This window comes from Molothrus aeneus, chromosome 17, assembly GCF_037042795.1.
Source record: "Molothrus aeneus isolate 106 chromosome 17, BPBGC_Maene_1.0, whole genome shotgun sequence".
Taxonomy (NCBI): Eukaryota; Metazoa; Chordata; class Aves; order Passeriformes; family Icteridae; genus Molothrus; species Molothrus aeneus.
In genome coordinates, this window is record NC_089662.1 from 14,057,192 (window position 1) to 14,071,383 (window position 14,192).

Here is a 14,192-nt window from a genome sequence, read left to right on the forward strand (position 1 = left end):
ACGACGGGTGAAGGGCAGAGCGGGTGACGGCCGGGGACGGGACAGGGCGGGGCAGATCAGGGCGGGGCTGCCCTGCCCTGCCCGGTCCGGGGCGGAGCGGACCCGACCCCACCCGACCCCACCTGGCCCCTTGGAGCCGCCGGGTGCCGGCGCTCGGGGCCGGGCCGGCGGAGCCTCCCTGGCCGCTCGGTGCGGGGTGCCCGGAGCGCGGGGCGGAGCCGGCGGCGGGGCGGGCGCGGCACCTGCGTGCTGGGAGCCGGCGGCGCCGGGCCGGCCCCTCGGCGGTGCCGCCAGACGGCGGCGGCCGGGCTGGGCGCTGCCGGCAGCCGGAGCATCCCCGCTCCGCTCCGCCCCGCCCCGCAGCCGCGGCCATGACCGACAACATCCCGCTGCAGCCGGTCCGGCAGAAGAAGCGCATGGACAGCAAGCACCGCGGCGGGTGAGGGGCGGCGCGACCCCCGGGGCGGCGGCGGGGCCGCGCTCGGGATGCGCGGGACGGGGGCGGCGGCCCGAGCCCGGGCGGGAGGAGGAGGAGAGGATGAGGAGGATGAGCGGGGGGGAGGCAGGCGGGCGTTGACAGGTTGCTCCTGACGCCATTGCCGCGGCACGCCCGGCGCACGGCAGGATGCGGGCGGGCTGCGGGAGCGGGGACAGCCCCGGCGGGGAGCGGCTCGGCCCGGCCCGGCCTTCAGCGCCGGAGCCGCGGACACAGCGGGGCAGCAGCGCCCGGAGGGGCCGGGCCGGGCGGGGGCCGTGTCACCGCGGCCGTGTCACCGCGGCCGTGTCACCGCCGCACCCGCCCGGCCCGGCCCGGCCCGGCTCCTGCTTGTCATCGTCCATCCCCGCTGTGGAATCAGCCGGGGCTGGAGAATCCCCGGCCTCGGCTGGGAGGAGCGCAGGAGCGTCGGTGGTGCGTGTAACAAAGGCCCGGCTCCCATTTACTGTATCAGCTCGGCAATACAATATCCTTGGTGGCGATGTTGCCGTAGCCCGGGCGTGCGATGCGTCCCTAAAGGAGACGTAGGGAAATGTTTATACCGGTGTGCCCATGCAGGAAGTTAAATAAGGAAAATGGTTTTCCAATAGTCTGCCATTACGAAATCGCACCACTGTGCAGACAGGTTGGTTTGCACACAGCAGGGTGTACGTGGTATCCGAGTCACCTGGCTGTCAATTATCACAGCATTTCATTCGTCCCTGGAGAATTTGGGTTTTTTAAATGTGGCGAGTGATGTTAGCGAAATAAACCAAAATATTGACAGAAATTTTCACTATTAGAGCAAGGGGAAATATACACGTTTGCCTTGTTTATGTTTTTGGTTGGTAGTTTGTGTTCAGAGCCCTGTGACTGCCATTGCTGTGCACAGTTTATTCAGCATTAGGTGTTTTCCTTGTTGCCAGGTTGTTGGCGGTGCTGTGGCCGTACCCGGGGCAGGGAGGTGTGTGTGATGCAGCAGCAATCCCCGGTGCCTGTGTCACATGCACTGCTGAGCCAGTGCCACAAGGTGCAGCCACCACGGCCTTGCCTTTGGTGACGTGATTGAAGGGAGCGGGGAGAGGTGAGGGCCTGGGAAATTTCTCCAAGCTGCTCGATTGGATTCTTTTCCTGGAGTTCTGTAATCTCCAGCAAGAGCCTCCTGGGTGTTGGATGTGGTTAGTGCTGCCTAGCAGAGCCTGCCCTCAGCTCACCCGAGCCATGGGTCATTGCCTGTGGATTCTGCCTGATTAGCAGCCACTGAGAGGCTTCCAGTGGTGGCAAAAAATTCCAGCGGCACAGGAAGGAAGCTTGCCTAGGGCTTTTACTCAATAGCAGTTGAAATAAATTGGATTTGGGGTTTCTGTTTGGTGCAGTAATTGTTTGGGGGTGGGATTTGTCAGACATGAGGAACCCTTGTTTTAGTGATGTGATCTCTTGGTGTTTGATCAAGTGATGGATAGCAAAGCATTGAAGTGAAGCCAATCCAAACCAGTGTTAGAAACCACAGAATAAATCATCCAGCAAGTGGAGGGGTCCCTGGTGTCACAGCCAGAATAGAGTCCTGGGAATCCTAGGCCATAATCAAGGCCTCCTTTCTTCTGTTCCCTCTGAGGAAAAACCCACACGAAAGCCATCCAATTTATGTTCCTTGGTGCATATGAAACCCAGGATGAGCAAGTGTTGAGGGGCTTCACTTTAGCACAGCCCCAGCTGGTTCCTGCTCTGGGGGTCCCCCAGCAGTGGGGGTGAGTTCTCAGACAGATTTTTGTTGGTGTGGTCTTCTGGAGTGGGGAGCAGATTTCTGGTCATGAATGCCTCCATAGAAATCTTGATTTCTGTTAAAATAAAAGCAAGAAATGGCTAATTCACCTGTAGGGCAGGTGCCATCCAGCAAGGCTTTCATTTCCCTCAGCTTCTGGCATGCTTGGAAAGGAAGCCAGGGAGGAGCTGGCTCAGGAACCTTGCAGAGATGAGTGATGGCTCAGACAGCTCAGGTCTGTGCTGGAGAGAAGCCATGAGCTTAAAGAAGCGAGTGGGAGAGTGGGAATCTGTTCCTGAGCACAGCTTCAGAGGGGCTGAGCTCTCAATTCCCATGCTGTGCCTTGATTCTGCCCTGTTCATCCCGAGGCTTTGCAGCTCTCTGGAGCCCTGTGAGGAGGGAGGGATGGCAGAACTGCAGCAGCCCAGCTGGGCTGGGGGTGAGCCCGAGCTGCCCAGGGCCCAGGCAGGAGCTGCAGGTTCCTGGAGCACCCTGGGTGCTCTGCTCAGCACGTGACACGAGTGCTCCCCTAAATAGCTCGTGGTGTCAGCCCTCAGTCCTGCAAGGCTCCTTTTAAAGCAGCAGACTGCTGTGCTCATGCAGCTGCTGTGTGGAGAAGGCCTGGCTCCAGAGCTGCAGGGGAAGGAGAGGGAAGGAGGAGCTTTACAGGAACACTTGCTGAGGCTGTGCCACGGTGCTGCCTGTGTACTCTGGCTCTGTTTAAAATGGCAAATTCCATTTCAGAGTCAACAGAGAGGGATGGCAGCTCCTGCCCTGGGAGAGCCTGTGTGGGTGTGCCCTGGCACATGCAGCCTGGGGCTGGGCTGCCTTCCCACAGCCTGGGAATTGCAGGAATTGCAGCTCCCCTGGCCCTTCCAGAGCCATGCCAGCTGCATGGCTGCAGCAGGAGTGTTGCAGAATGTTCCACCTGCAGGGTCTCATGTGCAGGTGCATAAAAGGGTGAGGTGGTGGTCATGCATGGCTCTGGTTTTCTTTAGCCGTGGAAAATTTGTCCTCTGTTTTTGGAATGATGTCACATGGGGGTTGGTTTGTGTGTTAGAGGTGCCAAGCACAGCCCATGAGGGTCACAGAAACAAGATCTGAGAAATGGGCTCGGTTTAAAAGTGACTAAATATGCCAGTGAACTTCAGCACCAATTTGACAAATGCCACCTCAGAACTCATTTGGTTGTAGGTTTGCACACCTACAAAAGTGGCACTTTTTTCCCATTGGGTTTGTTTTACCTGGGAGTATTTTTCATTTGATCCTCAAATACTTCTCTGTCGATCATTTATAAATAAAACCTGCTTCTTGCTAGTGGCTGTTCACCTGGCAGCCACTCTGCTGTGTTCCTGCCTCTTACATCACCACTGGGAATGTGGTTTTGTGAGCAAATATAATCCCAGGTGAAGTGCAGAGCAGACCTGTTCTTCAGTTCCTCCTGTTCATTTGGATCCCTCTGCAGACTGAGGGCAGCATCCTTTACAGGCCTGAGCTTCAGGTACAGTTTGCATCCTGAGAGTTTCTTTTCAGTGGTTGTGACTCTATTTGAGGATTTTTGAGTTTGTTTCCCATTGTTATTTTTGCCAAGTTATGATTTAAAATGTGAATTGCACAGTGCTGTATAAGCTGTCCTCATGTGTTTTTCGTGGTCTTTCTGCAAGGTGATGGTTTTGAAAGTCCATTATTTACCCTCACTTGCTTTTCTATACTTCAGGGTTATTGCAGGACTGTTCTTCAGTCCTTCAGCTTCAAAATGGAGAAGGAGAAATGTTTAGGAACGTGTTCCCAAACTTTTACAGAAACTGTTTACATTTCTGTAACATTGTGATTCCTCTTCTTGGAAAGTGCACGTTCATTTTATCAGCCTTTCTCAGCAGCAATGTAAACTCCCAGCTGTTTTTCTAGACAATCTTTCCCTTTCCAGGATGCAGTCTTTAGATTTCATGATGGAAAACATTTTATTATTCCTACTAATGCAAATAATTCTCTGCCAGAAACTTCCTCCTGTGCCACTGCCTTTGCTCTGAGCAGAGAATTTTGTAGTCATGAAGCCCCTTCCCTCATCATCTGCATCTCTAAGCTTGGGACTTAAAAATAGGGATGGCAGCCAGAGAAACAGCAGATCACAGAACTACACAGTGCCTGCAAAACTCTTGCAGGGAGGAACAAATGAAGTGACTGGAAAAAGCTGCTCCAGTCAAAAGGACTTGATATTTAATGGGCACCAAAGCTAATCAGAAAACGCCTTTGTATGTGCTCAGAGTACTTTGTTTCTGGTGCCCATATGAATAGATTTTTCTTTTTTACATTAAGATTATTCAGTTTCCAGAGGAGAAAGGGAAAGGAGAACTAATAATCTTATTGATTCTTCCCCAGTGAAATTTAAGACATCACTGAAAAGTTTAAAAATAATTAAAAATTAAGGCAATTGGCCACCTTTGGGAGGAGTGATAAACATTTGCCTGGAAGAATGAGCACATGGTTCTGTGCTTGAGAAATTGCTCTGTTCTGACCAAAAGTTCACTTTTAACTGATTTCAGCAGTTCATGGGCTGGCACTGGAGCAGTTATTGTGAGATAACATTCCTGCTGGAGCAGGGTTTGGGCAGTGGATTGCTCTGAGCCCACCCAGCACAGCCCAGGAGGGGCAAACACGGTCACAGGGTGCTGAGGGTTAAACACCAGCACTGGGGTTGAGTGGGTGCCTTCAGAACAAAAATCCTGGAACTTTGTGGGGTAAGAGTCAGGATTTGCTGTCAGGATTTTCCTCCCTGGCACAGGAGCTCCAGGGCTGTGATGTAATGGGATTCCTGAGGGTTGAGGAACCTCCCCAGTTCCAGTGTTGCAACCTGGGGCTCCCAGTGCTGGTTGTAGTATTCTGTTCATTGGGAATTTCAAAATTAAATATTGTACAGGAAGCTCGTGCCGTAAGGCTGTGGAGGAGACTCCCAGCAGAAATTCTGGATATTCTTTACTCTGGCATCCACGCTCCTGATATTTGCCTTCAAAACTTGCTAGGCAAGAAGTTTTCCTTTTGTTTGTTTAATTAGGTTTTCAGTTTGCTTTCCCTGTAATTCAGGAGCTTGCAAAAACTGACTCCAGCCAGGCAGGGATTTCACAAACCTGTTAGTTTTACTCAGCAGATTCTCCCATGCCCTTTCTTGCATATTCTTGGAGCTGCATTATTTTTAGGTTGTTTCTCAGGCCCCGGAGTAGCACAGCATTTGTAAATTACCATTCTTACAGCAACAAGTGTGTTTGTGGGGGAAATGCTGCAAGGGGTCACCCTATTGTAAATATTATGATATAGGTGTGGGGCTATTTTGCTGTTGAGTACAATCCCTGTAAGAGGCCCACCCTCAAAAATAAACAAAGGTAAATGGTTTCAGATGTCTGATTGCAAGGACTGGCTGATTTTTCCTAACTGGAAAGCACATTGTGATGAAATAGGCTGTGTGGAGACCAGATTTGCTCCCTTGGGTAAAGCTTCATTTTGGAGCCTTTTCTCCTTTGTGAAGGAAGGAAAACCACATTTTTCTCCCTTTATTCCTGTAGAGCATATCTATATTCTGTTGGAATCCAAATAACACCATTTATAGCAGTTTCTATTCCAATATATTTGGGATGCAAGTGGCTATTTGTCTTAGGTCTTCACCTGCAAGCACAAAAGCAAACTGAAATTGAAAGGTATCTAGCTCATAAATACATTTCTGTAGTAGAGCTTCTGAATTTCAGTGTTTAACACCAATTTTGCTATTTGTCTGATCTTGGTAACCAGCTGCCTTTCAGTGTGGATTTTATACATAAATGTGGGGGGGAAAGAATCTACTAGTTTGTTTTTTTAACAAGCAAAACTAGTTTGTAGAGGTGACAAAAATTGAGAGTTTCGGGGGCACGCAGAACTTCCTGAAGTGGTTATATTGAGGGTATTTATATTAATTCTGGTTGTATGGCACTCCCTAGGGAGCAGCTGAGGCAGGGGGTGTGTGTGACAGAGGTGTGTTAGGAATGAACTCATTCATTAATGAACGGTCCCTCTGCAGGTGCTGTGAGTGCCTGAGGTGCTGTGGCAGGAGGGAGCCGAGGCCTCGGAGTGTCTGGCTTGGGCACCCAGAGAAGAGAGACCAGAGGTACCCTCGCAATGTCATCAACAACCAGAAGTACAACTTTTTTACCTTCCTCCCTGGGGTAAGCATGACTAAAGTTGCTTTTCATCGTCCCACCCCAATGCTTTCCCCGTTTTTCAGTGGTTTTACAGTCGATAAGTGCAGAATCTGGAACTGGAGAAAACGCTGGGGTTGTGTTTGGTGGAGTTGATGCCAAGGCTGCCTCAGGGCAGCAGCAAACCAGACACAGAAGTGTCCTGAGTGTCCAGGACTGCTTTAAAACTGCCCCAAGTCAGCATTTAGTCACTAGGAAAGCATGCAGAAATGTTTCTGGTGGTTACTTCAACATGCATAACATCCTCCCTTCTCTTTTTGTCTGCTTTTTTTTTTTTTAGGTGTTGTTTAACCAGTTCAAATACTTCTTCAACCTTTATTTCTTGCTCTTGGCCTGCTCTCAGTTCGTGGTTGAGATGAGGCTTGGTGCACTTTACACATACTGGGTTCCTCTGGTAGGTCCTTCAAGGTTATTTCTCCAAGTTTTGGTGTTTGACAAAATTTCTTGTGCTGCCTTTTCTGTGAGGTGTAAGTTTGCACCTTCAATGGTATTTTTAACTTGCTTCCTGCGGCCTGTGCTGTGCATGTTGTAGGGTTTGCCTTTCAGTGCAGTGACATCCCTGGGAAAAGCCAGAAAGGAGTGAAGGGGCAGCTCTGGGACACTGCTGTTAAAATTCTATTTGTTTTAAAGCCTGGATCTCCATGAATTCTCCATGAATGACATGTGAGATGACACAGTCAGCTGGAACACGTGGGAATATTTGGGGGTGATTATTTGAAGGCTCTTCAATCAGCTGAAACCTAAGCTGAAAATAGCTGATGCGTTTTTAGTTTTATTTTGGGAAGCAGGTAGGAATTTCTAGGTAAATGAATGAATGCATTTCATTGTTATATTAATTAATTAGATCACACATTTAGATATGTGTAAGTACTAGAAACCTGCAGTTTCTAACATCCCCTTGCTCCCTTCCTAAAGCTCCTTATTGACAGAGGTAATCAGTAGCTGGTTGCAGCTTTCAACAAAAGTTGTAAAAAGTTCATTTTCTGTGGTGCATGAGGAGTCTTTTAACTGTTTAGTTTGAGCTAATAGTCTCTGGTAGAAACATGACTTTGTGATACCAAGCCCACAAAGAATTGCCTTGCATTTATTAATTATTTTTTATACAGTGAAGGATGGGATGGAGGCATTTCCTCATGGCAAGAGGAATGCTCAGATGTACAGAAGAGTAGGACTGAAGCCATAATCAGGCAAACATGTAATTATACCATGAGCAGAGCACATACATATTTTTAGAGTGTTATTTGTGTAGGTGGAGTGTCTGTGTACATACACATGAAGGCACATGCATCCTCTGTTTATCTGAATATATAAAAAGGGGTTTATACAGATTTCTCTTTACATTGCTATACAAAGAACTCTCCCAAATGAGTTGTGCTGAGTACAGTGGCTCTGAGGTGCTGAGCACTGGGATTAGAGGGGTCTGCCTTACCCTGGATTTCTCTCTCTTGGTTACTCAGCTGTGGGGTGAAATGAGATCTGGTCCTTACATTCTTCAGGTAAACTCCACGGAGGTTTTTTTGGGGATAAACTTTATAAAGATTTGCTTGGGGTATTACCTTTACAAAGATGTGCCTGGGGAGAGCACCCTGATAAAACTGGGAAGTTTCTTAAGCAGCAAGCGTGTTTTTAAGGAGCTGCTGTGGGTTTGGTACTGGGGATTGCACAGCAGCACATCTCAGTGCACCGATGCAGGAGGATCAGCTAGAGAAAGGAAATGCAGACTGTTACATTGGCACTGATAAATATGGCTGTTGTTGGAGGCAGATGTGATTTCTCCCTGACCCTTTGCTCCCTCTGTTTCCCTGTGCTGCTGGCAGGGGTTTGTGCTGGCTGTCACCGTGATCCGCGAGGCGGCCGAGGAGCTGCGCTGCTACATGAGGGACAAGGAGGTGAACTCGCAGATCTACAGCAAGCTCACAGCCAGAGGTCAGCCCCAGGCTGGGAACGCAGCCCTGCTGACAGCCAGAGCCAGAGTTCAGGCCTAGGAGGGGGCTCTGGGCTCCCAGGCACGTGGCTTTGTGGCCACGGAGCCCCGGCACGTGGGGGCTGCTCCTGGGTGGCTCCTCAGCGGCTCTGCTGGAGGTTGGGGTTTGCTGGGGGATTCATGGCATGGGCTGGGTGGGAAGGGACCCTAAGGATCACCCAGTGCCACCCCATCCATGGGCAGGGACACCTCCCACTGTCCCAGGTGCTCCCAGGCCCTCCCAGGCCCAGTGTCCAGCCTGGCCTTGGGCAGTGCCAGGGATCCAGGGGCAGCCCCAGCTGCTCTGAGCACCGGTGCCAGGGCCTGCCCACCCTACAGAGCCTAAAAAGACCCTAAAAATGATGAGGTGTGTGTTTGTCTGCAGCAGCTGCTGTGGTTCCTGAGGACTGGCAGGATCAGCTCCTGCATTTTCCACGTCCATCCCCTTGAGCTCCTCTGCAGCCCTGAGGAGTTTGGAGCCCCCGTTTGGGAGAGAGCCCAGGCTGGGCTCAGCTGAGCCTGACCCTGCTCTGGCCATTGTTTCCAGCTGTGCTGTACCTAACAAAGACATTAAAATTCTCATTTGAACAATCCAGTGCTGCCTCACCATGGAGTTACTTCTAATACCATGACAAAGATGGTGAGGCCAGAGTTTTGTTTCAAAAAGAGAATGACCTGAATTTGAGCAAGTTTTGGTTCTTTTCCGTTTCCAATTTCTGAGTTATAAAAATTTATACCCCTGGATTAAGATGCAGTGATGTAGGTGTAGTAAAAAAATGCTGCATTTGTAGGAATAAGGCTGCTTTTCAAATATAATTGCTTAAGGCTGGATATATTTCTCATGCCAGGAGTTATGAGGCAACTCCAAACTGGGGAGTTTGAGTTTCTGAATATTAAATCCCCTTTTAATAACATGTTCTTAGTACAACACTTAAAATGCTTGGCAACCAACAAAAGCCTCATGCAAGAGGGGTGTACTACATCTATTTAAAGATATAAAAGAGTTGCCTTCTGGATTCTATTCAATGATCTATAAGGGGCCTGACCTCTCCTTTAGTTCTTTTCATATTGCTATTACGTTTCCCATGAATGATTTCCCTCCCCCCAGTCCTTTAACTTCTCTAATTTTTGTGAAAGAAACCAAGGAGGATTGGCAGCTGGGCACTAGCTGAAAATCTCAAGCCACTGTATTTAACATGATCTTTGTGCTGAAACAGGAATGAGACTGTAGTATAGCTCAGAGTAGAAAAAAATGTAGAAAATTATTTATGATTGTCACATGGTTTGGGGAGAAGAGTAATTTTCTGTCTCTCACTTAATCTCAGAACTTATTTCTTTGGGAGAGCTGATCATCTTTTCTGCTGATTAAAACCTCAGCTCCTCTGGGAATTACCTGGGAGCAGGGAAGGGCCTGGTGAGGCTGGGGATGGAAATTTGGGGGTTAATTTATCTCACCCCTTTATACAGTCAGAGGAAGGAGCTGGCTTTTCAAGGGAGAGTGTCACCAGCTCAGAGGTAGAGGCAGCAAATATCAAAATAAATTTGGAACAGCTGATGTGAACAATTAATTTTCAGTGTAGCTGACAGTAGGACTTGGGGTTTTTACAAGCTGTTTCTTTTGTTGCTGCTGTTGAAAAGCACAGGTCATGCTGCAGGGGTTTGGTACAGCCCTGTGCTGAGACCTAATGACAAAACCCTCCACCCTAAACCTTTTTTATCTTTTTACCCAGATGATCCATTTATGTTCCAAAATGACAAAGCCAGCAGACTTCTCGAAAAGTGGGTTTTTTTGGTTTGGTTTTTTTTTTTTTTAGTGGAAAGCTCTGCATTTAAAGGACAGTTGTTTGGATTGTTATAAAAAATAATCAAATTTCAATCCCCTATTCATAAGCCACAAGCCTTCCTGTGTTCAGGGCTCTGTGTTCTGATCTGCTTGATGGAAAGCTCGAACTGTGCTTGCAAATTCCTGGCTTGTTTTTCTTCTCCTGCAGCCCCCCTCCCTGGGTAACACTGCATAATAGAGAGAAACTCCACAGAAAAGTGGGAAGGGACCTCCTACTGAGGGGTGCTACTTAAGATACAGATCATTGGCATTTACCAGCCATAAAAAAAACCAATATTTTCCCAAACTCTGCAAGTCCTGCTCCACAGCATAAGGCTACAAAAGCCAAAAGTTTGGTGCAGCACATCAAACAAACCCACCCCCCTTCTTTTTTTATGTTTTAGATGCATTTAACTTGTTTTAGTAAACCTCTGGCTTCATCTTTAATTCCAGAGTAAGTGTTTGGGTCTGTACTTCAGTGCAGCTTTGCAGATCTATTGTGAAATTTTGACCTAAGTGTTCATAGGGCAAAAAGGGGAATCTTTTCTGGCTAATATATTTATTCCTTGAAATGATCTGCTTTCTGGTGCATCCATCATGCTGCAAATCTGGTGATAATTTCAAAAACCATAGCTTAAATTGGAGCAAACTGTTTGCATTTGATTATGTTTACTTTCTTGTCTTTAAACAAGATAAATCAGGGCATAGCAGAGAATGAAACAAATACCAGACAAATTTTAACAATAGATTTATTTGAATGAGAGCTCAAGACTAGTTCCTTTTAAAAAGTGATAAACACCAACTTCTATTCTGATAAACTTAAGAAAGTACAAGCTGAAAGTGATATAAATGCTGAATAAACCTGTGTGTATTTAGAGGAAGCATTTCTAGTTGCACTTACAAAACCAGGAGTTTATAATTACAAAAATATTTAAATAGAGCAGATGTGGGAAATGGAACAGTTGTGCTTATTAGCTGGTTTTAAACATGCATGAGAAAACATCTGATGTTTAGGTGGCACTTTCCCCACAGAAAGAAAAGGGAATTTCAGAATTCCCAAGCTCAAAATAAAACTAATTCAAGTAAGTTCTTTATGGGAGTCCTGAGTCAAAGGAAACATCTGGTCCTGGGCCTTCTTAGCAGGACGTGTGTGCACACTGCAGAGATGTCACCCACGGGGGCCAGGGAGAAGCAGAAGCAGAATTAGCTACCTAAAAAGGGCATCTCATTTATCCAGGAGTTATAAAAACGTGTGCTGGTTAGAAAGGTCCCCTCTTTGTTTTACCCTCCAACAGCTGAGGTTGGGAGGGTTCCTGAACAAGACAAATCTGCTCCAGCTGCTTTGGGTTTTCTCAAATTGGAAAAATTCTACAGCAGATGATACTGTTTTCAGCATAATGATCCCAAAAGCCTTTTATGTACGTAATGATAGGAAATCATCACATTACAGCTTTGTCCAGGCATTAATTTTTCTTTTGCAGAATGATTTTTTTCCTTGTTAAGGAAAACCTAAAAAAGTAAGTTTGCCTGAACCCTGCAGGTAGCGCTGCTTCTGCTGACAGTCACCAGATAAGTCCTTGTGATCTTGGGGAGAATACAGAAAATATGGTTAAACAAATCCATAGCTTTTCTGCACTTTGGGTCGGGAGTGGCTGTGCCTGTGTGGGGAGAGCACTTGGGCTTTTTCCCCCCCTTCCTTTGCACAGGAGAATATTCAAAAGCACTTTTTGTTGCTTTGTGAATAACCGTATTAAAAGGGGAGGAAGAGATGTTATCTGTCAGACCCTTTTAGTGTCATAGTACCTAACTTTGTATAGCCCATACAGAAGACTGCCAGGGATGCTTTTTTTGATCCTCTTGGAGTGCAGCTTTTCTTTTCAAGCCCCAGCGTAATGGACTCTTAATCCCCGGTTTGCTTCCTGCCCCGGCAGAGATGTCTTTAGCCCAGCATTCGTTTTGTTTACCTTTTTTTTTTTTTTTTTAACCAAAAACCCTCACAAGGCAAACTCCAGAATCCATGAAAGACCTATGAGATATTTGTGAAATGGGCCATGACTGCTTATAATTTGTAGGAATAATTACAGCATGCAAGGAAGTCTGCATTTATTAGCAGCAGTGATGAAGCATGTTCTTAGGCACACAGTGTGTCACCAAAGCAGCAGGCTGCCCCAGCCCAGAATGGCTTTCATTGTTAATTTGGAGCAGAAACACTGAAGCATATCCTGAGAAGGATGCTAATGAAGGGACTGCCAGTAGTAAAATCCCAGTGACCTTTGTGCTTTGTGCTAATTTCTATTCCCCCTCCCTTCCCCCTCATGCTTTCCCCTGAGCTGCTATCTGGCCAGTTAGCCCGTGAATTTTGAGGTACAGTAGGAGTGTTGTCCGTGCCAGGGTGAGCTCCACGTGCCTCCCCCACTTCCACTCAAATCACAGCAGATTAAAGAGGCTTTTGTTGAAATATAACAGACGCGTGGAGGCAGGGTTCAAATTAACTGATTATAAATCACTCGTTAGTCTGAGAAGCCAAATCTAGAGCTGGCTAATGATTTGAAATTACTAGCCAATTGTTAAATTAATCCCCTGTTTTAAAGCAACTGGGAAATGTTTGACAGCTGCACAGGAATAAATATTTACATGATTTCCGTAGGACCTGTTCTCTGCTGGTTTGGCCAGTGCTGCAAGAGGCAAAGGAGAGAGGTGGCAGAGCTGAGCCAGAGACTGTAGCTGCAGCAGGGCAGCAAGTGAGGCTGGATTTTGGAAGGACCCATTGTACTTCCAGGCCTTGGCTTGAGCGAGCTTTGCATTTCCAGGCACCTGAGATAAAGGAGTTGGAGTTGATGGTTCCCTGCTGTAACTTTCTGTTCTTGCTCTGGCACCTGCCTGATGCTGAAAGTGTTTTTGAGTTCATGAGTTAAGCAGTACAAAAAGGAGTTTAAGGAGTTGTTTCAGAGTTGTGACTAAGGAGTGGCTGGGGCTTTCTGCAGCCAGGGCTGGTGTCTGGAGCTGTTACAGGAGGGGCTTCAGCCCTTTGTGGGGGACCCACCCCTTAGTGGGGATAGTGAGCTCAGAAATCCTCCCAGGGCAGCATTGCCCAGTTCCTGGGGTGGAAACATTTCCCATTTTCACCCCCATAGTGCAGGGGAAGGAAGGGAGGGGAGGAGCAGCACACAGCACCCAAACCCTGTCCTGCTCTGCTCTGACACCAGCGCCTTTCCTTTGCAGGGACTGTCAAGGTGAAGAGCTCTAACATACAAGTGGGTGACCTCATCATTGTGGAAAAGGTTTGCCTTTATATTCATCTTTACTGTGGAAAGTTGGTTGTATGGTGGTGGTTTTTTTGTTTTTTTGTTGTTTTTATTTTTTGCAAGACCACAGAAAATGAGATCTTTTGAATTCCTACTTAGTTTACAGCAGGCTTAGAATATCAGGTGTTGAACACAAGTTTAAATATTTAATCACTTTACGGTGTTCTCCCACTTCACCAATGACATCATTATCTTTTCAAATGAGCGTAAATCTGTAGGTATGCCTACAACCTCTTCTTTTACTTATACTATAGCAAGATAAAGAGCTTCCCTATCCTTTCTGTGACCGTTGGACACAGGTTAAATACCTGGAACAAATGCGGCACCCAGGTGTTTCTTTGGGTATAAGCATTGCAGTTTTGGGAGACCCAGTGATCTGTTTGTAGATACTGGTATATACAGGTATATTTCCCCCTTTGTACAACTTTTAATGTGTTTTTTTAAATCCACTGATTTTATGTTTTTCCCACCCACTCTCTGCAAGCAGCCGTGACCTCTAAAACCATTAGTATGAAAATACTGAGCACAAAATGAGAAACTTGGTAGCTGCAGATTCCAGATACAACCTTTCTGCTAGCATGGGACTCCTTGAAAGGAAACCAGCACTAGTTTAAGATTTCTTCATACTTCTAGAATTACTCC

At 47.3% G+C, this 14,192-nt stretch overlaps 1 protein-coding gene across 2 annotated transcripts in view; it reads left to right on the top strand.

The window, feature by feature from the left end:
* The first annotated feature begins 281 nt into the window (after nt 1–281).
* ATP9A (ATPase phospholipid transporting 9A (putative)) overlaps nt 282–14,192 on the top strand; it is a 48,313-nt gene continuing 34,402 nt past the window's right edge. For both annotated transcript variants that reach the window (XM_066561886.1, XM_066561887.1), the window contains exons 1-5: nt 282–439; nt 6,283–6,427; nt 6,741–6,854; nt 8,278–8,386; nt 13,468–13,526. In XM_066561886.1, coding sequence (XP_066417983.1) covers nt 372–439; nt 6,283–6,427; nt 6,741–6,854; nt 8,278–8,386; nt 13,468–13,526 — 495 coding nt within the window. In that variant the 5' untranslated portion in view covers nt 282–371. The remainder of the gene's footprint in view (nt 440–6,282; nt 6,428–6,740; nt 6,855–8,277; nt 8,387–13,467; nt 13,527–14,192) is intronic.